This window comes from Borostomias antarcticus, assembly GCF_949987555.1.
Source record: "Borostomias antarcticus genome assembly, chromosome: 19".
Classification (NCBI taxonomy): domain Eukaryota; kingdom Metazoa; phylum Chordata; class Actinopteri; order Stomiiformes; family Stomiidae; genus Borostomias; species Borostomias antarcticus.
The window spans coordinates 20303509-20327180 of NC_140252.1; the positions used below are offsets into that span (position 1 = coordinate 20303509).

General features: G+C 46.8%; 2 protein-coding genes across 2 annotated transcripts; one reads left to right on the forward strand and one right to left on the reverse strand.

The window, feature by feature from the left end:
• Positions 1–292: 292 nt before the first annotated feature.
• On the forward strand, positions 293–11641 carry gulp1b (GULP PTB domain containing engulfment adaptor 1b; the record flags this gene model as incomplete). Its single annotated transcript, XM_084454078.1, has 11 exons — positions 293–422; positions 1966–2027; positions 2321–2392; positions 2552–2650; positions 2923–3060; positions 5571–5687; positions 5994–6071; positions 6772–6981; positions 7274–7403; positions 8109–8203; positions 11627–11641. Exons 1-11 carry the CDS (start codon positions 395–397, stop codon positions 11639–11641), a joined length of 1044 nt encoding a protein of 347 aa, XP_084310204.1. The 5' UTR covers positions 293–394.
• A 1675-nt stretch (positions 11642–13316) lies between these two features.
• Positions 13317–22441, reverse strand: LOC311322069 (uncharacterized protein; the record flags this gene model as incomplete). Its single annotated transcript, XM_084454079.1, has 15 exons — positions 13317–13463; positions 14446–14688; positions 14980–15170; positions 15654–16068; positions 16236–16343; positions 16452–16505; positions 17066–17173; positions 18471–18578; positions 19355–19462; positions 20168–20222; positions 20425–20586; positions 20832–20866; positions 21328–21409; positions 21708–21761; positions 22413–22441. 15 exons carry the CDS (start codon positions 22439–22441, stop codon positions 13317–13319), a joined length of 1899 nt encoding a protein of 632 aa, XP_084310205.1.
• Between the last annotated feature and the right edge of the window lie 1231 nt (positions 22442–23672).

Consider the following 23672-nt stretch of genomic DNA (forward strand, 5'->3'; position numbering starts at 1 on the left):
CAGAGCTGAACCAGAGCTGAGCCAGAGCTGAACCAGAGCTGAACCAGAGCTGAACCAGAGTTGAACCAGAGCTGAACCAGACCTGAACCAGAGCTGAACCAGAGCTGAGCCAGAGCTGAACCAGAGCTGAACCAGAGCTGAACCAGAGCTGAACCAGACCTGAACCAGAGCTGAACCAGAGCTGAACCAGACCTGAACCAGACCTGAACCAGAGCTGATCCAGAGCTGAACCAGAGCTGAACCAGAGCTGAACCAGAGCTGATCCAGAGCTGAACCAGAGCTGAGCCAGAGCTGAACCAGAGCAGAACCAGAGCTGAACCAGAGCTGAACCAGAGCTGAACCAGAGCTGATCCAGAGCTGAACCAGACCTGAGCCTTTCCCAGAATCCCCCAGGATGAACCGACCCTTCAGCAGGAGAAAAGGTAAGAGACTGTTACTCGGCAACCGAGATCCACGTCCATCTTTTCTCGTCTCATGAGCGTTTATTTTATTTTTTTCTCGTCTTCTAAACGCGTTTTTCACCGGCCGCTCGGTTTGGGTCCTGGGAGGAGGACGCCCCCTGGCACCCTACCTTCCCACCCCGGGGGCTGGAGCTCTCTAATACAGGACAAGCCCTTCCTCTTCCTCACAGTCCTGTGGTCACCAACCGCCCAGCACACACACTGCCCAAAAACCAGCGTACACTGCAAAAGCTTATTACATTACATTACTTTACAGTCATTTAGCAGACGCTTTTATCCAAAGCGACTTACAATAATTGCATTTAACGTAGGAAAAGCCAATGTATTACTACTGTACTTGCCAGAACTCACAAGTGCATCTCCTTTCTAAACAAGTGACTAAGAGCATAATCTAATGCTGAAGACAAAGTGCAAGAATCGCAATTTAAAATATATTAAGAGGGAGGATTGTTGTACTTCTTGAAGAGATGAGTTTTGAGCCTGTGGTGAAAGATGGGCAGCGACTCTGCTGTCCTGACGTCAGTGGGCAGTTCGTTCCACCACTGCGGGGCCAGGACAGAGAAGAGCCGTGACCGTGTCGATCGACCGCAGGGGCCTCGGAGTGACGGGGCAGCCAGTCGCCCCGAGGTAGCAGAGCGTAGCGGTCGGGAGGGGGTGTAGGATTTGACCATGGCCTGGAGGTAGGAGGGGGCTGTTCCTTTCATTGCCCTGTAGGCTAGCGCCAGAGTTTTGAACAGGATGCGAGTTGCTTACAGGGAGCCAGTGTAGAGAACGGAGAAGAAAAGTACAAAACTCACAAATGCATCTCCTTTCTAAAACAACCACTTACTGTATACCTCCCATCGCCCCCACGGTCCGGTCACAAATCTTTCATTCCTATAAAAAGACGAGACAGAACTCGGCTCAGCATCATTAAACTGCGATCGAACTGTCGTTTGTTTACCAAATGAGATTGTGATTGCGGCAGCTGAAGGCTGAGATAGCTGTTATTTCCTGCCTCCTCTCAGTGAAACATCAAACTATTAGGAAGTGATCAGCCACCCAAGGGCGTGGCATATCCCCGTCCTGTTCAATATTCACCATCCAGCCTGGGGAATATAATGAACATGATAATTGTAAAATGAACTTATGTGGAAAGATTCCTTGAATAGTTCATTATGATAACGACGGGTAGTAATGATAGCTGGGTAGCTGAACATTTAATGGGTCCTAGATTATGGTGCAGTATAGATCTTTTAGTCAAGGTTGCAATTACAATATACTTATTTTTGAAAGTGCAGACTTCCTGATTTTTACATCAATTTCCTATTAGTGTCTAAGTATACTTAAGTACATTTTCTACATTTAGTACGCTCTGAGTGCTGGTACTATATGTTGCCACTAAAAGTGCACCCATAATGACTCTTTGTGCAGCCATAACTCTATCTTTGTCTCTGTAGCCTGTAGTGTTTTAGCTCTGCTGTAATGTGCCTGTTTACCAGACTTTAACTCTCGTCTTATTCAGATAAAACAGCGATGTCACCGCCAGAGTGCTTGACCAAGAATCACATGACATACAACGCCAAGGTAGGCAGGCTCTAGCGTACGGGCCACCCTAGTTCTCTCAGCATGGCCGTCAGGAGAAGACTGTCGTTGGGATGACCTGTAAACACAGTGATCATAATATATATTCATAACAGAAATCTGATATGGTTATGATAGATAACCTACCTCACACATATTATATATAAGGGAATGGCGCCATCTATTGGTTGTTTTCAACTCATCTGGAATCTTGAGTGTGTGTGTGTGTGTGTGTGTGTGTGTGTGTGTGTGTGTGTGTGTGTGTGTGTGTGTGTGTGTGTGTGTGTGTGTTTCAGTTTCTTGGGGTGACGGAGGTGGATCAAGCAAAAGGCACCGATGTCGTGAGGGTGGCTGTGAGAAAGCTGAAGGTGTGACCAGACCAACGCTAATCTGTCCACGAGATTCATTCGAGAATATCGGGGACTCTTTTTTTTATTGAGGTTTAAATTAGCGACAAATTGGGCGGTGGCAGAGCAGGGTGGCATGGCTTCACTCCTAAGATAACGGTTTGTGTTTCAATCGTTCAGTTTCAGAGACACATCAAGAAATCAGAGGGACACAAAACACCCAAAGTGGAGCTGCAGATATCAATCTATGGTGTGAAAGTATTAGATCCCAAGACTAAAGTGAGTGAGTTTAGTATTAGTTTACTATTGTCATCCATGCATACATTATCTGGTATCTGAAACATTACCATCATCTGTTATCTGAAACGTTATCATCATCTATTATCTGAAACGTTATCATCATCTATTATCTGAAACATTATCATCATCTGTTATCTGAAAAATTATAATCATCATCATCTGTTATCTGAAACATTATCATCACCTAAAACCAGTCCAGTTCATCATGGAATAAACCCATGTTTTTGATTAATTCATTCTGATTCATTCAGGACGTGCAGCACAATTGCCAGTTGCATCGGATTTCCTTCTGCGCCGACGACAAGACAGACAAGAGGATCTTCACCTTCATCTGCACAGAGCCGGACTCTAAAAAACACCTCTGCTACGTGTTCGACAGTGAGAAATGTGTAAGAGAGGAGCCATGTATCCCTGCCTGGTTTCCTGCTGGGTGGTTTGCTAGGTGGTTCTGCCGCGTCTGTGTTTGATTCATTGCAGATAGCAGCCTGTCTTCTCCGAGTTTCGTCGAAGGCTGTTTGAGTTGAGGAAGTGTGTGTCGGGGGGCCACAGCTGGAGGGAAACTCACACTAGTTAAAAAGAAAAGAAGAAATAGGCAGTGCAGTTGAGTAGGTGTTGAGGTGACCTCAACAACATGATAAAAAACCCATAGAGTCCCAGCTATAGTGTTTTTTACACATTGATTGATTGTATTGCTTGTAGTCTCGCATAGCCAGACCTATCTATCTCTACATTTCTATTCTACATAGCCAGACCTATCTATCTCCACACTTCTACATAACCAGACATATCTATCTCCACACTTCTACATAACCAGACATATCTATCTCCACACTTCTACATAACCAGACCTATCTCCACACTTCTACATAACCAGACCTATCTATCTCTACACTTCTACATAACCAGACCTATCTATCTCCACACTTCTACATAACCAGACCTATCTCCACACTTCTACATAACCAGACCTATCTATCTCCACACTTCTACATAACCAGACCTATCTATCTCCACACTTCTACATAACCAGACCTATCTATCTCCACACTTCTACATAATCAGACCTATCTATCTCTACACTTCTACATAGCCAGACCTATCTATCTCCACACTTCTACATAACCAGACCTATCTATCTCCACACTTCTACATAACCAGGCCTATCTATCTCCACACTTCTACATAGCCAGACCTATCTATCCCCACACTTCTACATAACCAGACCTATCTATCTCCACACTTCTACATATCCAGACCTATCTATCTCCACACTTCTACATATCCACACCTATCTATCTCCACACTTCTACATAACCAGACCTATCTATCTCCACACTTCTACATAACCAGACCTATCTATCTCCACACTTCTACATAACCAGACCTATCTATCTCTACACTTCTACATAACCAGACCTATCTATCTCTACACTTCTACATAACCAGACCTATCTATCTCCACACTTCTACATAACCAGACCTATCTATCTCTACACTTCTACATAACCAGACCTATCTATCTCCACACTTCTACATATCCAGACCTATCTATCTCCACACTTCTACATAGCCAGACCTATCTATCTCCACACTTCTACATAGCCAGACCTATCTATCTCTACACTTCTACATAGCCAGACCTATCTATCTCCACACTTCTACATAACCAGAACTATCTATCTCCACACTTCTACATAACCAGACCTATCTATCTCCACACTTCTACATAACCAGACCTATCTATCTCCACACTTCGTTTACGCTGTGCCAGTGCTGGAGAAAGTTCTGTCTGGACTCATTACCATTTGGGGGTGGGGGGGGGGGATATTTTACATTACATTACAGTCATTTAGCAGACGCTTTTAACCAAGGCGACTAGCAATAATTGCATTTAATGTAGGAAAAGCCAATGTACTACTACTTGCCAGAATTCGCAAATGCATCTCCTTTCTAAAACAAGTGACTAAGAGCATAATCTAGTACTGAAGGCAAAGTGCAGGAATAGCAATCTAACATACAATAAGTGCTTAAGAGGGAGGATTGTTGTAGTACTTCTTGAAGAGATCAGTTTTGAGTCTGCGAGGAAAGATGGGCAGCGACTCTGCTGTCCTGACATCAGTGGGCAGTTCGTTCCACCACTGCGGGGCCAGGACAAAGAAGAGCCGTGACCGTATCGATCGACCGCAGGGGCCTCGGAGTGACGGGGCAACCAGTCACCCCGAGGTAGCAGAGCGTAGCAGTTGGGAGGAGGTGTATGGGCTTGACCATGGCCTGGAGGTAGGAGGGGGCTGTTCCTTTCACTGCCCTGTAGGCTAGTACCAGAGTTTTGAACTGGATGCGAGTTGCTTACAGGGAGCCAGTGTAGAGAACGGAGAAGAGAAGCTGTGTGGGAGAACTTGGGGTGGTTGAACACCAGGTGAGCAGCAGCTTTCTGGACAAGTTCCAGAGGTTTAATGGCTGACGCCGGGGCCCCAGCGAGGAGGGAGTTGTAGTAGTCCAGGCGGGAGATGACCAGGGCCTGGATGAGCACCTGCGCCGTTTCATCAGTGAGGAAAAGGAAAATCCTCCTGATGTTGTAGAGCATGAATCTGCAAGAGCGTGTGACGGATGTGATGTGATGTATTTCTTTAAACCAATCACAATCGTCTTCAGCGGAGCGGTTGCTAGGTTGTTGTTTCACGTAGTCTGGATTGAATCTGATTGGCCGGACAACAGATTTCTCCGCCTCTGATAGGGCAGTCATAAACGAATGACAAGGCTTAGTTCCCAAACCCTACATCCGTTGAGTCAGACTGCTTGTAATGTAGCACAGTCATTGATGGTTGATTGATTGTTTTTTTTGGGTTTAAGATGTGATTTTAACCAATTGTTTGATGCCCCGTGACACACTGGGTTGCAGGCGGGAGAGATCACTGTTACCATTGGTCGAGCTTTTGACTTGGCGTACAGGAAGTTCTTGGAGACCGGGGGCAAAGACGTGGAGACCAGGAAGCAGATTGGCAGCTTGCAGAAAAGAGTACGATCGATCCTACATCATAATTCAACTCACTCTTACATGTACTTCCTTAATCAATTCAAACTCGAACAGAAAATGCATTTCTTCCAATGCACAGGAGACCGAGTTTTCCAGTGGAGTGTTGAATGATTTATATCTTCCGTCTGTTTGAAATGTATTATTGACTTTGTACAGTACATTCACGCCAGTCTGGCTTTAGGCACTACATATATTATCCAATGTTATTTCTGAACTGAACTGAAATTACTAATATTTACACTGTATGAATATTAACAACAACAACAACATATGTTTTGGGTATTTTAGATTCAAGATCTGGAAACGGAAAACTCCAAATTAAAACAGCTACTTCAAGATCTTGAGGAGCAGTTAAGGGACTCACCGGTACAGCGTGGTCATTCATAACAGCACTTCATTCTCACATGTTTCCTCTTTCCTCTGTGTCTCAGAGTTGGATCTGATAGATGTATACAATATGATAGTTGTATAGCTGTATAATAGCTGTATAATAGCTGTATAATAGCTGTATAATAGTTGTATAATAGTTGTATAATAGTTGTATAATAGCTGTATAATAGTTGTATAATAGTTGTATAATAGTTGTATAATAGTTGTATAATAGCTGTATAATAGTTGTATAATAGTTGTATAATAGTTGTATAATAGTTGTATAATAGTTGTATAATAGCTGTTTAATAGTTGTATAATAGCTCTTTAATAGTTGTATAATAGTTGTATAATAGTTGTATAATAGTTGTATAATAGCTGTATAATAGTTGTATAATAGTTGTATAATAGTTGTATAATGGTTGTATAATAGCTGTATAATAGTTGTATAATAGTTGTATAATAGTTGTATAATAGTTGTATCTACTGTAGTTATTTTCTTGTTTTCTGTTTTGTTTTTTAAACAGTATCAATGGTTTTTTCTTTCGTTTTTTACTGTTGACCATTTTTCTATTATTTATATCCTAATGTTTTGTTTGTTTGTTGTTTTGTTGTTGTTTGTTGCTTGTTAGGTAGATGTTGCATGTTACCTGAATCAGTGTATGTGAGGCTCACGTCTGATTGACTCTCTCTTCAGCTGCTGCCCTTGACCTCGGCTAACGGGGCCTACGTGCTGCAGACGCCCTCGTCGGGGTTCTGGCGCGGCAGCCTGATGTCCCTGTCCTGTCTGGAGACGTCCTCTGTCTCTCTAACCCCTGCCAGCTCTCCAGAGTCCGGTGTCTCAGCCGGCCTACTAACCCCGCCGCCCTCAGAGATACAAAATGGCTGCCGAGCACCTCAGCCTCGAGTAATCAAGAATCTGTTCCTTCTTCTTGCTTCCTTCCTCTTTTTCTTCATCTGTGCGTGTGTGTCTTTGATTTGCTGTTATTTTCTCTCACAATTACTGGATTTTGGCCCCTTTTTGTCACTTGAGTGAAAGACATTAAGGTGTCATGTGTCACACTGACATTTCTCCATGTCTAGGTATACATTTATCACCGTGACAATCCTGCCATGAATATAGCAAATCAAGAGTGTAATGGGTTCATAACGACCGGTGGCACTTCCTTATTTTGACTGTTATGCCCCTCCCCCTTTAGTCAGGAAGTAGCCAGTCGGAGGTTGTGCTCACCGACGTCTTTGACATGGTCCCGTTCTCCTCCGCGCCCCCCGGAGTGAACGGCTGCTGCCCCTCCCCCGTGCCTCCATCCCATCCACCTCAAGATGGAGGTGAGTATCCCACTCCGATGCACCGTGGGTCCTTTATCCAGCATGGGGGGATGGAGGGATGGATGGATGGAGGGAGGGAGGGAGGGAGGGAGGGATGGATGGAGGGATGGAGGGAGGGAGGGAGGGAGGGAGGGAGGGAGGGAGGGAGGGAGGGAGGGAGGGAGGGAGGGAGGGAGGGAGGGATGGATGGATGGAAGAGTGGGTGGGTGGATGGATGGATGGGTGGATGGATGGGTGGATGGATGGATGGATGGATGGATGGATGGATGGATGGATGGATGGATGGATGGATGGATGGAGGGATGGAGGGATGGATGGAGGGAGGGAGGGAGGGAGGGAGGGAGGGAGGGAGGGAGGGAGGGAGGGAGGGAGGGAGGGAGGGAGGGAGGGAGGGAGGGAGGGAGGGATGGGTGGAGGGAGGGAGGGAGGGAGGGAGGGAGGGAGGGATGGGTGGATGGATGGATGGATGGATGGATAAATGGAGGGATGGATGGATGGATGGATAAATGGATAAATGGAGGGATGGAGGGATGGATGGATGGATGGATGGATGGATGGATGGATGGATGGGTGGATGGATGGAGGGAAGGATGGATGGATGGATGGATGGATGGATGGATGGATGGATGGATGGATGGATGGATGGATAGAAGCTGCCCTCCTTCCTTCTCTCCTCCATGTTGTTTCATCCCTCCTTCTCTGTAGATACGGACGCGTTCGGGGCGTCGCCCTTCGACCCCTTCCTCTGCAGCACAACGGACTTCCCTCCAGACATCCAGTCTAAACTGAATGAGATTCAGGTCTGTACACAGTCGGCCATCTTGTTTTGTGCTCAGCAAGCTAGGGAGTACAGATATTTTGATGCCATTGGACAAGATCGAACATTTTGCATTCAGCAGTTGTTGTCAGACGTCAGTTCCATGATTGTGAACGTTAGGGGTGTGTGTGTATGTAACCCAGCTCTTTCTTTCCAATGTGCAGCGTCAACGATGGTTAGTAAACTTTCACCTGGGTTTTTAAATTTGCTGCTTTGTGTTTCCCATTGTCTCTGACAGCAGAGTTATACAGTAGATACAGTCGATACAGTAGGTCAGAATGCCTTAAAACAGCAAACTCTATCATTTGCTGGTCTCGGCAGACTCAAGCAAATTAACTTCTTTGTAAGCTTTCCTTGTAAGCATACAAATTACTCATTGACCAAAGTCTGCTTGATGTTAATAATTGACTATTCCAGTCACAGAGGGCACACACATTGATTTCTACTTCGATTTCTAAACACAACTCCCGAATACGTTCTCTCTATGGCTCTGCTCAATACCTTTATGTGGTTCTGCATGGGGTCCTCATTTGTGGTGATTTATAAATAGTAACGCATGACATTTTCATTCAGGGGGGTATTCCAGAAAGCATGTTGAGTGAAAACCTCTGAATTGAATTGAATCTCAGGGTTAGCAAAATCAGAGTTTTCACTAAACCCGCTTTGTGGATACCCCAGGCCTGCTTTGATGTGTGAATGAATGAATGAATGAATGAATGAATGAATGAATGAATGAATGAATGAATGAATGAATTCCAACTCAGTCTGCATCTTCACACATCAGCTTTATGATGTTTCATGACCTTTGTGAATGTCCCTGACTACTCTACATGTTCATGGTTTTGTAAATCCAAGAATACAATGTACTTTATTCCCATTCTGTAACATTTACATCCACACCTTTGTTATAAGGTATACATTAGCATTAGTGTCATAGGTACGGTGTGCACCAATGTTGTAACACACTTTGTATACAAAAATATCATACGTACAAACACTTATAATAAATGTGCACTTTGTCGGCTGAAAGCTGCTTTTCACTAATCTTAGTTTTTGTCGTCTCATTGTAAAGGAGGGGTTCGATACGGGAATAATCCTAGAGGAGACCGTCTTCTGTCTGGACCCTGTGGACTAGCGACTAGCCCTGGAGGAACCATCTTCTGTCTGGACCCTGTGGACTAGCGACTAGCCCTGGAGGAACCATCTTCTGTCTGGACCCTGTGGACTAGCGACTAGCCCTGGAGGAACCATCTTCTGTCTGGACCCTGTGGACTAGCGACTAGCCCTGGAGGAACCATCTTCTGTCTGGACCCTGTGGACTAGCGTCTAGCCCTGGAGGAACCATCTTCTGTCTGGACCCTGTGGACTAGCGACTAGCCCTGGAGGAACCATCTTCTGTCTGGACCCTGTGGACTAGCGACTAACCCTGGAGGAACCATCTTCTGTCTGGACCCTGTGGACTAGCGACTAGCCCTGGAGGAACCATCTTCTGTCTGGACCCTGTGGACTAGCGACTAGCCCTGGAGGAACCATCTTCTGTCTGGACCCTGTGGACTAGCGACTAGCCCTGGAGGAACCATCTTCTGTCTGGACCCTGTGGACTAGCGACTAGCCCTGGAGGAACCATCTTCTGTCTGGACCCTGTGGACTAGCGACTAGCCCTGGAGGAACCATCTTCTGTCTGGACCCTGTGGACTAGCGACTAACCCTAGAGGAAACCATCTTCTCTCTGATTGGTTTGTTTCACTCAACGACCTGGGAAAGTTCCGTTGGAAACTGTTTGGAAAAGGGCGGGCATTTTCAAAAACGAATCGGCAGGTGATTGGATGAACCATCTGTCTATCAGCGTCTATCACAGGTAAATCAAATTCTTACCGAAGCCAGTCGGGTGGAGAGTGAAAACATATTTTCCACTGAGAAAAACCTTCAATGGCGTTCTTTGCTCTTCTTTCAATGAAGAAATACTATCCAGATTAGATATGAGTAACAGTTGCTTCTCTCTGTCATCACACTGAAACCACGCCTGGCGTAGCTGCTAGTATTTCCTCAAAGAACGCTGAATTGGCCAGATCGTTTTTTGATCGGGCACAAACGGATCTCTATCGAGCTTTGCCAGACTCATGAGCGGAGTGAAACAACGTGAGCTTGCGAGATCAGGATGGTCTCACAAGGCTACCTGTGGACAGGACTAACGACCATCCCTGGAGGACACCGTCTCCTCTCTGGACCCTGTGGACAGGACTAACCCTGGAGGACACCGTCTCCTCTCTGGACCCTGTGGACACTGTCTCCTCTCTGGACCCTGTGGACAGGACTAACCCTGGAGGACACCGTCTCCTCTCTGGACCCTGTGGACAGAACTAACCCTGGAGGACACCGTCTCCTCTCTGGACCCTGTGGACAGGACTAACCCTGGAGGACACTGTCTCCTCTCTGGACCCTGTGGACAGGACTAACCCTGGAGGACACCGTCTCCTCTCTGGACCCTGTGGACAGGACTAACCCTGGAGGACACCGTCTCCTCTCTGGACCCTGTGGACACCGTCTCCTCTCTGGACCCTGTGGACAGGACTAACCCTGGAGGACACCGTCCCCTCTCTGGACCCTGTGGACACCGTCTCCTCTCTGGACCCTGTGGACACCGTCTCCTCTCTGGACCCTGTGGACAGAACTAACCCTGGAGGACACTGTCTCCTCTCTGGACCCTGTGGACAGGACTAACCCTGGAGGACACTGTCTCCTCTCTGGACCCTGTGGACACCGTCTCCTCTCTGGACCCTGTGGACAGGACTAACCCTGGAGGACACCGTCCCCTCTCTGGACCCTGTGGACACCGTCTCCTCTCTGGACCCTGTGGACACCGTCTCCTCTCTGGACCCTGTGGACAGAACTAACCCTGGAGGACACTGTCTCCTCTCTGGACCCTGTGGACAGGACTAACCCTGGAGGACACCGTCTCCTCTCTGGACCCTGTGGACACCGTCTCCTCTCTGGACCCTGTGGACACCGTCTCCTCTCTGGACCCTGTGGACAGAACTAACCCTGGAGGACACCGTCTCCTCTCTGGACCCTGTGGACAGAACTAACCCTGGAGGACACCGTCTCCTCTCTGGACCCTGTGGACAGGACTAACCCTGGAGGACACTGTCTCCTCTCTGGACCCTGTGGACACCGTCTCCTCTCTGGACCCTGTGGACAGGACTAACCCTGGAGGACACCGTCTCCTCTCTGGACCCTGTGGACAGGACTAACCCTGGAGGACACTGTCTCCTCTCTGGACCCTGTGGACACCGTCTCCTCTCTGGACCCTGTGGACACCGTCTCCTCTCTGGACCCTGTGGACAGGACTAACCCTGGAGGACACTGTCTCCTCTCTGGACCCTGTGGACACGACCCCTGTGTACAGCTGCTGATACGGTAGCAACCCTCCGTTTTTAGAAAAGTGTTTTTATACGGACACCACGATGATCTCTTTGTCTATATTTGTGTTGTGCTTCAATTGTGTTCAAGCTAAGATTTTGATTCACTTGTGATCAAGGTAAATGCAAATGAATACTAGATTACTATTTTTGTAAGGAATAAAAAGAAAATCTTGTTTTTTGTGGTTGTGGATGTTGTGTTGTGACTGTGTTTAGACACTTTTAAATGGTCCTTTGGCACATGTGCTTGTTTGTTAGTGTTCCATTAAATCATGACATTGAGGGTTAGACCTGAGAGCTACATGTCTGTATAAAGCCTGCTGACAGACTACAAAAGTACTTTTATTTGAGCCTAGATTCAGCGTATATCAAAGGGAACAATTAATATGGAAAATGTCTAATATTTAATATTCATGTCTACAGTAACGTCAACAGTTGTTCTGTAAACATTTGGGTAGTGCTCTTTTTCTCGGTTGATGTTTTAATGACAGTACCACACTCTATGACCAATCAACAATAAACAAATCAACAATGTTGACTTGATTGGTTCAATTTGATCTCTGGCTTTACTTAATAAAATGTTTTAAAACGGCAATATTATATAGTATATCTCCTTTCAAGTACCAACGGATTAATATTTGGGACTTGTTTTGTGATTATTTAACATGAAGAGGTTAGCAATGACACACACAGGGAAGTATGACTGCACGGCTGTTAAAACCCAGTTTTTCAGCACTTCCAGCACACAACCCAGATAGCAAGCGGATCTGGGCCAGATACAGGCCAGATCTGGCCCTTGTGGCTTAGTTCCGGCCCATATATGGCCCAGAATCATTACACATCCGCTTGCTATCTGGGAATAAATGTAATTGTGTAGGCAGGTTTCTGAGGGGCCATGAATTGATGATAGACATTTAACTGACAAATTATTCAAATCCACTTTCTGTCATAGGAGTATTTAATGATCTAATTATCTCAACAACATAGTCACATTTTTATTTGCTTGATCGTGGCACAGTCCTCTTGGAATCTTATCTTTTCTTCAGCAGTCAAAAGAGAGACATTTCTTCTTTATTTAACATATCATTACAAAACCATCAACAGAAATTATGAAATGAGGAGCAAATTGCATTACATTATTATGTTGCATTTACATTTTTTTGTCACAATAAGGAATCATTGATATGCATAGCTTGATTTCAGCAACTTGTTCTCTCCAAGCTTGAATCATCAAATTCTTAAAATACCTAACAATTGTATTTTTTTTTAAATATAGAGTTAATCAAACCGCGGGGACATAATGTTCCCTTTCTTGCACCCGTCTGCATGCATTTAATTTACTGAGACTTCTTGACGAGACACAATAAATATTTCAACAGCAGGCCCGACACACCACACCTTATGTACATGACTGACCCCTTCAGCAGGTCACTCCACTGTCTACGGGACAAACTGTGACCCTTCGCTGGCTTGGGACATCTTACAACCATGAGAGTACAGTTTAGTTCATAGATTAGACTGACCACAGACTGAAGACACGGCACCGCAAACGGCTGCATCTTAAATCTTACTTTAAAATTCAGAAACACAACACACAGGACGTCTTTCAGGGGTGAGGGGTGGTGGAGATTCTCTCCTGAAAGGGTTTTTTGACATCTGTCCATGTTTTTTTTGAGTTTAGGAGAAACACACTGGTCCAATGTCCAGACCGAACTCCTGGTCCGCCTTGCCGACGTCCATGGGGGCGAAGTCTACGATCGGCAGCCTGGCTGGCGTCTGAGTCCTGTACTCTAGTACCGTCTTTCCCCAGAGACCGTTCGATTTCTGAAGGAACAAGAAGAAATATCATTGCAATGCATTACAAACTTAGTTTTTCTCTTCCGACATTTAACAAGTAGTTGCCTGTTGGTCTTTGCAACCCTCTTTGCGATGAACTTTGGCTTCATCACTAGATTATGCTCTCAGTCACTTATTTACAAAGGAGAGTTTGAGTTCTGGTGAGTAGTAGTACACTAACTACCTGGTAAATGGTCAATGGACTGTGCTTTTATACACAGACAATCATTCACACACACATTCACACACCAATGGCGCCAGCTGCCATTCAAGGTGCTAGCTTGCTCATTCGGAGCAATTTGGGGTTCAGTGTCTTTGCCCAAGGACATTTCGACATGTGGACAGGAGGAGCCGGGAATCGAACCGTCAACCCCTGCGGTCATTAGACGACCCGCTCTACCTCCTGAGCCACAGCCTCCCCGCTACCTACGTTAAATTTTAAGTCGCTTTGGATAAAAGCGTTTGCTAAATGACTGTAATTTAGTGTAATGTTGTTATTTAATACACCTACAGTACAACTTCCTGAGCACATAGTCCAGTGAGAGACAGCTGCCACTGGCATACTCTAGATGTCAAATTGATTTTTAACGTTGCACATTTGATTCTAATCTTGCGGTAAAGCCTTTAAAGGAGTAATATCGTGATTTACACTTTTAAAAATGAGGACACCGCGCGACAGCCATCTAGTCAGATTGACAAGTGGGGGGCGGGGCATGGTCTGTCATCAGTTGATGACATCAGTTGATTGACAGTTCTCATGACCATGCCTACATATTCTGGGTGAACTTTTATAGTGGGGAATTTAGACCTGCAAAAATACGTTTTAAAATACTTTTAAACGACTGAATAATACAAAAAGTGACATTTGTTTTGTTGTTGCCTGAAGAGTACTGTCAAGTGTCACATTCAATCAGCATAGAGTATTACTCCGTTAAGCTAGAACCGCGCTCCACCGGAGCGGGAGACGTACCGCGCAGCCGTCCTCCAGGACGGTGTATCTGAGACGGAGGCTGCCCTGCGCCCGGATCTCCTGGCCGTTGGAGCCCTTGAGGACCAGGGCTTTCTTCAGGGTGCTGGTCTTCTCGTCCTTGTAGGCCACGCTGTTCTTGCAGTGGAAGGTGACCTTCTGGGCCGACTCTTTGGACAGGAGGCGGATCAGCTTGATCTGAATGGCCACTGTGTTAGGCTCCTCCTCTTTGTTGCCGTAGGTGAACTGAAATCGTACGTTAGGGTTAATTGGTTAATTGAGGCTTTCAAAAAGCAAGTATTTGTCTTTTTTCGGGTTAGGTCAGGTCTGTTGTTATGTCGCGTGTGTAACCAATGTTAAGTGCTCGCCCAGGGCGGGATTCGAACCCATGTTTACCCGCTTGTGAGGCGGAAGCGCTGACGGTTGCGCCAAGAGGGACGTCCATATTGGCGCAACTGCCAGCGCGTCCGCCTCCCAAGCGGGAAACGCGGGTTCTAACCCGGCGAGCCGAAGCACACGGGCTCCACACATACTCACCCTGCTTCCCCCGTTCATGTTGGCTCCGAACCACAAGGGTTTAGTGGGGCTGGGGGTGGATTTGGTCCACCATGTTTTCCGTGGAATGCTAGCAGGGTTGGCCGAGACGCACGTCTCTCCGGTCTCCATGTTGCAGAAGACCTTGATGGCATCTCTGGGGTTACCTTGGTTGGGATCCAGCCAGTACTCACCTAACCCATATGAACACCAGAATATTAGGTCATGGTGGTATGACTATCAGATAAAATAAGTACTTCAACGTATACAAGTTGGTTCTTCCACGATCTACACACACTACAAACACAGTCCTGTGAAAAAGGTACTCAAGCAACAATGCCGGCTAAAGGAACCAGGATTCAGTAGATATTATTTGGATTAAATGTTTAAATTCAGTGTGTAGGCCTTTTAAAAATCACCATCAGTGTAGCCGTTTCCTACGTACTGGAAATACCGCAAGAAAATCGCGGAGAAGACTTGACGTGAAAGTGACGTCACTAGACATTTTTGCCCTTTGAAGTTTTTCGGTGATTTCTGGGATTCCGTTATCCGTGTAGGGAAACGGCCACACTGACGGTGATTGTTAAAAACGCACCAACACGCAGAAATGTAAGCATTTAATCCCAAATAATCTCAAGTGAAACAAGCGTGACTGCGCCCTCGTTAAAGCCACGCACCGCTCCGTTTGAGAGGGTAACACTGCTTGAGGTCCTGGCAGGTCCGGGCCGGGTTCGAGCGGCTGCCGTCCGGACTGCGGAGGTTCTGGAGGTGTCCGCTGAGGGTCTTCAGCGTGGCCTGGACACCCTTGTCCACGCGGACCACGTTCGGGGCGTTGCCGGGGGGGGGGAGGGCCTCGTCCTCGTTGAACTCGGGGAGAAGCAGGGGTCCGGCGTCTGAGGCGGTGGCGTCCACTTTGGCGTCCACTTTGGCGTCCGCGGCGGCTCCAGCATCGTCCTGGCTGAACTTCTCGGGAGGCGGAGGGGGGCCGTCGGAGTCGTAGTCGAAGAGGCTCCCGTAGAGGTCGTCCACCGCGGCGGTGGGGCGGCCCTGTGGACCGGGGGGGCCCGGGGGGCCGGGTTCTCCAGGAGGCCCCTTAAAAATAGAACAGGAACGCCAGCGACAGACACGTTACGCCAGGAACACACTCATCACCATGGATTCAACCATTTATCACAACAAATGGAAACGCCGTAGGGCTGCACAATATTGGGGGGAAAAACTGACAAAAACGTATTCTTTGACTTCTAGAAAGTTCTGACCTCTGGTCCGAAGTCACCAGTACTTCCTCTGGTACCGGGGGGACCCATGGGGCCGGTGTGCCCGGGGTACCCCTCCTTTCCTGGGGGGCCGACCACACCAGGGGGGCCCTAGGTGGAGCAACAAATACAGCAGATGGATGAACAACGCACTGTAAACACACACACACACACACACACACACGTTACTGCTGTTACCGATCTGCTCAGTGCACTTACTCTCTGTCCGGTTGGCCCAGTGATTCCTCGCGCTCCCACGTCTCCTGTTTGTCCCTACGGGTGAACGAAAGACCGGGGGTCAGGGGTCAGGGGTCAGCTTTCAACCCGCTCAACATTCTGGATCCATACGACTGTACGGGATGAGGATCAGGATCATGTATGGGATCAGGATCAGGATCAGGATCATGTACGGGATCAGGATCAGGATCATGTATGGGATCAGGATCAGGATCAGGATCATGTATGGGATCAGGATCAGGATCAGGATCAGGATCAGGATCAGGATCAGGATCAGGATCAGGATCATGTATGGGATCAGGATCAGGATCAGGATCATGTATGGGATCAGGATCAGGATCAGGATCATGTATGGGATCAGGATCAGGATCATGTATGGGATCAGGATCAGGATCAGGATCAGGATCAGGATCAGGATCATGTATGGGATCAGGATCTATCTTAATTTATCAGACAATATTTCAGGTCATCTCAATTCACATTATTTCAGTGGCGTGACTAGCTTCCGTCCTACCAGTCCTGAACAGGAACAAGCCAGCCTCGCACATAAGCCAGGCTTGACCTGGCCTGGTCTGAGTGTGTGCTTCTTTGCTTACGGTAATCCCTGGTAAGCCGTGGAGTCCAGTGAACCCTCTGTGACCTTTCTGACCTCTGTCTCCTTGGTCTCCTTTGGCTCCCTTGTCACCCATTGGCCCTTGAGGCCCCTAGGATCACACACACACAAGTCAAAATCACACACTAGTCAAAATAGTCAAAGACGCTTCTGTTTAGACAGGCATTTGTCAAATTAATTTGACGGTATGTTTATGACTGTTTGTCTTGTTTACTGTGTTTAATTTTGTTGATTCTTTGTATTTATTTTAAGCTGTGGGAAGCACATTGTGAGTCTTCTCTGTGAGAAGCGCTATATAAATAAAACGTACTTACTTAAATTGCCAATAATGTGATAAAATAATGATTAATAATTTTAATATGAAGTTACGATACAATTACTATAAAGTGAAGATTTGAATCTGGTCCCAACCCAATGTGTGGTTAGTCAGTGGATTCCTTTGATTCACACCATTTTGACGTGTTGCTTTTTAACGGCAAGGCGCTTCTGCAGTGTACAGTATAGTTCTGATTCTGATTCAGATTCAAATTCAGATTCAGATTCAAATTCAGATTCAGATTCAGATTCATATTCATATTCAGATTCAGATTCAGATTCAGATTCAGATTCAGATTCAAGGCACAACTCACCACTTTTCCCCGCCCTCCTTCTGTGCCCTGAGGTCCAGGGGGTCCTCGTGCACCCTAACGTTGAACAGACAAAAAACAAATAAAGTGAGATTACCAGCTACCTAGTCTGTCTATCTATCTATCTATCTATCTATCTATCTATCTATCTATCTATCTATCTATCTATCTATCTATCTATCTATCTATCTATCTATCTTATCTACCTACCTACCTATCTATCTTTCTATCTATCTATCTATCTATCTATCTTATCTATCTTATCTATCTATCTATCTATCTATCTATCTATCTATCTATCTATCTATCTATCTATCTATCTATCTATCTATCTATCTAATCTACCTACTCTACTAAAGGCAACCAGATTTTTTTCCTAGCCGGAGCTAGCCCTAGAGATGGTGTGATTTCAATAACTGATTAATAGCACACATATAAACACAAAACTGCTTTGCTGGTTCAATATTGTTCTAACTAAGATATCGGCTGAAAAAAAGAAATCTTCCACGGACATATTTAGCTGCTACAAACATGAATTTCACAGGCATTTATCATCTCTTCCAGTAAAAATGGTAGAACGTCAGAAAGACATTGGGCTTTTGTAGTTTCAGTACTTGGCCAATATCTAATCTAATCTAATCTAATCTAATCTAATCTAATCTAATCTAATCTAATCTAATCTAATCTAATCTAATCTAATCTAATCTAATCTGATCTAAAGGTAGGGGAAGGGCCAGGTGGAGGTTTGGGCTGAGGACTCACGCTGGCCCCTCTCTTCCCGGGCCCTCCGTGGGTTCCAGCCGAGCCCGAAAATCCGGGGGAACCCTGAGCCCCCGCAAGGCCTTCTGGGCCGGCGCTGCCTCTGTCCCCCTGCAAACCAACGGGACAGACAGGTTAAGATATGCACACACACACACACACACACACACACACACACACACACATACAGACACACACACACAGACACATACACATACACACACACACACACACACACAGACACACACACACACACAGACACATACACACACACATACACACACACACACACACACAGACACATACACACACACAGACAGACGGACACACACACACACGCGTGCGCACACACACACACACACACACACACAGACAGACACACACACACACACACACACAGACAGACACACGCACACGCGCGCACACACACACACACACACACACACACACACACACACACATATCCCCTTACCATAACCCCAAACCCAACCCCAAAACCCAATTTGACATGACGTCCCCAATCAACTGGTTCATGTCCAACATTTGTCCCCAAATGTGACCTAAGTCAGGAAGCAACACACACACACACACACACACACACACACACACACACACACACACACACACACACACAGTTTTGAGCTTCCTACAGCTACGTCAGAGGGCCTGACCAGCCGATGGTCTCACCCTGACTCCCAAGATGCCGTCCATCCCAGGTGTCCCGTCCTCTCCGGCCACTCCCTGCACACACACACACACACACACACACACACACACACGTCATGAAATCAACGCCGCGATACTCGACACGCTTTCTAATCTCTCTCTCCCCCCTCCCTGTTATGTCCAGTGAAGCCCGGGTGCACAGTGCAGAGCTAGCGACCCACCGTGGTACCGGGGTCTCCTCTCGGGCCCTTGGCCCCGGGTAAGCCCACCGTCCCTGGGGGACCTTTGCCTCCCCGTGTCCCCGGAGCTCCCTCCTTTCCAGGGGCCCCCTGAGGAAAGAGACGAGTCACATCCATTCACCGTCGTAACAAAGTTTATGAGCTCACTTTCTAGCATTGTGCATAACATTATCACTGTATACGGATTATAACATTATCACTGTATACGGATTATAACATTATCACTGTATACGGATTATAACATTATCACTGTATACGGATTATAATATTATCACTGTATACGGATTATAATATTATCACTGTATACGGATTATAACATTATCACTGTATACGGATTATAACATTATCACTGTATACGGATTATAACATTATCACTGTATACGGATTATAACATTATCGCTGTATACGGATTATAACATTATCACTGTATACGGATTATAACATTATCACTGTATACGGATTATAACATTATCACTGTATACGGATTATAACATTATCACTGTATACGGATTATAACATTACCACTGTATACGGATTATAACATTATCACTGTATACGGATTATATTAGCTAAACAATGTTTTCAAATCTAGTTTTAGTGTGCTGCTGAGTCATTCACACAAAATTACCCTTGACATAACTTTCATTTGATTCAATTTAATTTAATCTACTTAGATTTGATTCAATTAGATTCGATTTGATTCAATTTGACTGGAGTTCCCGGGACTGAGGGGGGTACGTACCCCCGGACCAGGAAGTCCCATCATGCCCCTCTCTCCGCGCAGGCCTGACAGACCCACAAGGCCTCTCTGACCCGGTGTCCCAGCTGGTCCCGTAGGCCCGTCTGGACCCTGCCAGAGAACAGAACACAACATTATTAAAATTAGCCGTAGCATAAATTTTCCCGAGACCAAGGCGTTCATCCAAGGCTCTGACAGAAGTCCAGAAAGCTGCAGTCGACAAACATTTCACACAGGTCAGCAAAAAAGATCAGCTTAAAAACACAGCGAGCGTTTTAGAATCAGAACTGCGGTTAACTCGCTCCTTTCGTACCCCTGGGCCGTCCTCTCCGGAGTCTCCTTTGTCTCCTTGGCCTCCTGCCGCACCGCGAGCTCCTCTGTCCCCCTGGAGCCCGGCGCCCCCGTTCTCCCCGACGATCCCGCGGGGGCCCGACTTGCCTGTTTCCCCCAGAGGGCCGGCGGCCCCGTCTGCACCCTGCGAGGGAGAGGGAGAGATGTGTGACTCCGGTCCCCCCGCCTGGCTGTCTGCCCGTGTGTGAGAGCGCAAGGCCGTCGGGGTGAAGGAGATATCGGTTCGTTTGGCAGACCCCAAGCAACATTATAATTAAACTAATTTCCCTGGAACTCGGATCAATGAAATCTCCCCGCAAAAGGAGTGTAATGGGATGCTTAAGAGTTGGATTCGGAGGGGGGGGGGTGGGGGTGGGGGGGGGTACTCACAGCAGAACCAGGTGGTCCGACGCCTCCCGGGGATCCTGGGAAACCAGATGCACCCTGAAACGCAGCCCGAGACGATTGCTCAATTTCAGTGCGTCACACTGGCGCTCGCATAATACGACCCCCGGCGCAACGTGGCCCCTGACTCACCGCTGCCCCCTGTGTCCCTCTACCCCCTTTCAGCCCGGTCACTCCGACAGGCCCCTGGTGGACGACAACAGTATTACACCTCCGAACATGAAAAGATGTTTTTGAACATAAAATCACATATGATGAGTTGTTTAGAATACATTTGATTGGTCCCGGGGCTGGGAGGGGCTCAGAGGTTGTAAAGGGGAGTCCCAGTTTCCAATTGATGTAAAAAATATAATAATAAGATCAATCACTCAAATTGAGACACAAGGTTTCCGCCCGATAACGACGACAGGAAGGAAGGATGTTTGTCCCACACAGCGCCAGGAGGCGGGGCTTACCTGAGTCCCTATTTTCCCGGCCGTGCCCTGATGTCCTGGGGCTCCGGCATCGCCCTTCGAGCCTCCTTCACCAGTCTCACCTTTGACCCCTGGTTGACCATCGGGACCCTGCGGGTGAAGGGGGGGTTGGAAGAAGATTTTTTCAAATGTCAAAACAATTGGTGTTGTGATGTATCACCCAAGCTCACACTCTCACTCTGGTTAGGCAATTAGATGTTTGGTAATATTCCATAAATTAAACATTTAAAATTGCTTTACTTTTTATTTTACATATAAAAATATACGAGCATGACAAACAGTATTTCTATCCACAGTATATCATTGTAGTGATTTGTTATTTGGTAGCAATCCTGGCCTCTATGGCCCAACGCTACATTGGTGTCAGAAGTGTTACGGCGCCACTCACAGGAGAACCAGGGAACCCAGCAGCACCAGTGGGACCGGGTTCCCCAGGAGAACCCTGAAACACAAACACACAGATCAGTTCCTTGGCTCAGGATGTGAATGATGTGTATTATTGATGGTAAACGCTCTACTGACCGCCATGGCTCTGGACCCCCTCCGCCCTGGGGGCCCTTGAGCGCCAGATTCTCCCTGGAACAAAGAACAGCATCATCATCATCATCATCATCATCATCATCATCATCATCATCATCATCATTCCATCATTATCATCATCATCATCATCATCATCATCATCATCATCTTCATCATTCCATCATTATCATCATCTTCATCATTCCATCATTATCATCATCATCATCATCATCACATTCATCATCATCATCATCATCACAATCATCATCATCATCATCATCATCACATTCATCATCATCATCATTTCATCATCACCATCATCATCATCACTTTCATCATCACCACCACCATCATCATCATCATCATCATCATCATCATCACCACCACCATCATCATCATCATCATCATCATCATCACTTTCATCATCCTCATCATCATCACCACCATCATCACTTTCATCATCATCATCATCACTTTTATAATCACCATCATCATCATCACTTTCATCATCATCACTTTCATCATCATCATCACCACCACCATCATCATCATCATCATCTTCATCATGCCTCACCTTTTCTCCGTGGGGTCCAGCAGGCCCATTTGGTCCAAGTGTACCAGGAAGTCCCTGCAAATGGAAACAAACAAACACTGTTCCTGAACCACAACCAGCTTAGTCCTGTTTCTGAGGAACGTGCAATAAAATGAACCACAGTTATGAAGACAGAGTCCGCTTTGAGATGCCTCAGCCTGTGATTGGGCCGCTGAGCGGGCTTTGGAGCGGTCCGTTTCCCTGCAGATGACTCACCCTGGCGCCGTCGGTACCAGCGGTGCCCTCGGCTCCCACGTCACCAACAGAACCCTGGAAACAGAACCAGAACCAGACACCTCAGCCTCGCTACGATCCATACAAAAACACCCTCTCTCTTCATGGTAATGGTGAATGGACTGGACTTATATAAAGCGCTTTTTATCCAAAGCGCTTTACAATGAAGGCCTCTCATTCACCCATTCACACACACATTCACACACCGATGGAGGCAGCTGCCATGCAAGGTGCTAGCCTGCTCATTGGGAGCAATTTGGGGTTGAGTGTCTTTGCTCAAGGACACTTCGACATGTCGTCAGGTGGAGCCGGGATTCGAACCGCCGACCCTACGATCGTTAGACGACCCGCTCTACCTAGGTGGGGGTGAACTCTAAAGCCGGGCTCAGACTACAGGATTTTTGGGCCGATTTATCCCCGATTCACCCCTCCCGACAATCGGAGGAGAAATCTGGTCTGGAACGTTGGTCGGGGAGGATGATCGGCCCAGATGATCTTGTAATGTGAGGGGTTTACAGATCCAATCTTATACCTCCTGATCGGCTCGCAGACCCATCGGGGCGGCCCCGATAATATCAAACATGTTTGATATTTAAGATTATTACGTCCCGACTTTACAAGTGAGACGGCGAGACTAGTGGTTCGTTGCTCCCTCGGGCACGATAAGATCCTGTAGTGTGTGATGAGACGTTATTTTCACATCTTGCTGTGTGTGCTTATTTGAGATGCACAAGAAGAACATCTGTTAAGATTCTCCTTATGTGCGTGATGTAACCCGATTTAGAAATTGGTTAGGATTTTAAATATCCTGTAGTGTGATCCCGGCATAAGCCCCTCCTACGGTCGCTACTCACCATGTCTCCCTTGGGCCCAGCGAGGCCGGGGATCCCCCTCTCTCCGTGCATGCCCTGCAGCCCCGGGGGTCCTGCGTCTCCAGCGGCGCCCGATGGGCCGGCGTTCCCCTGAAAGAAGAGAGGATCCTCAGGATGACCTATGACCTACGACCCC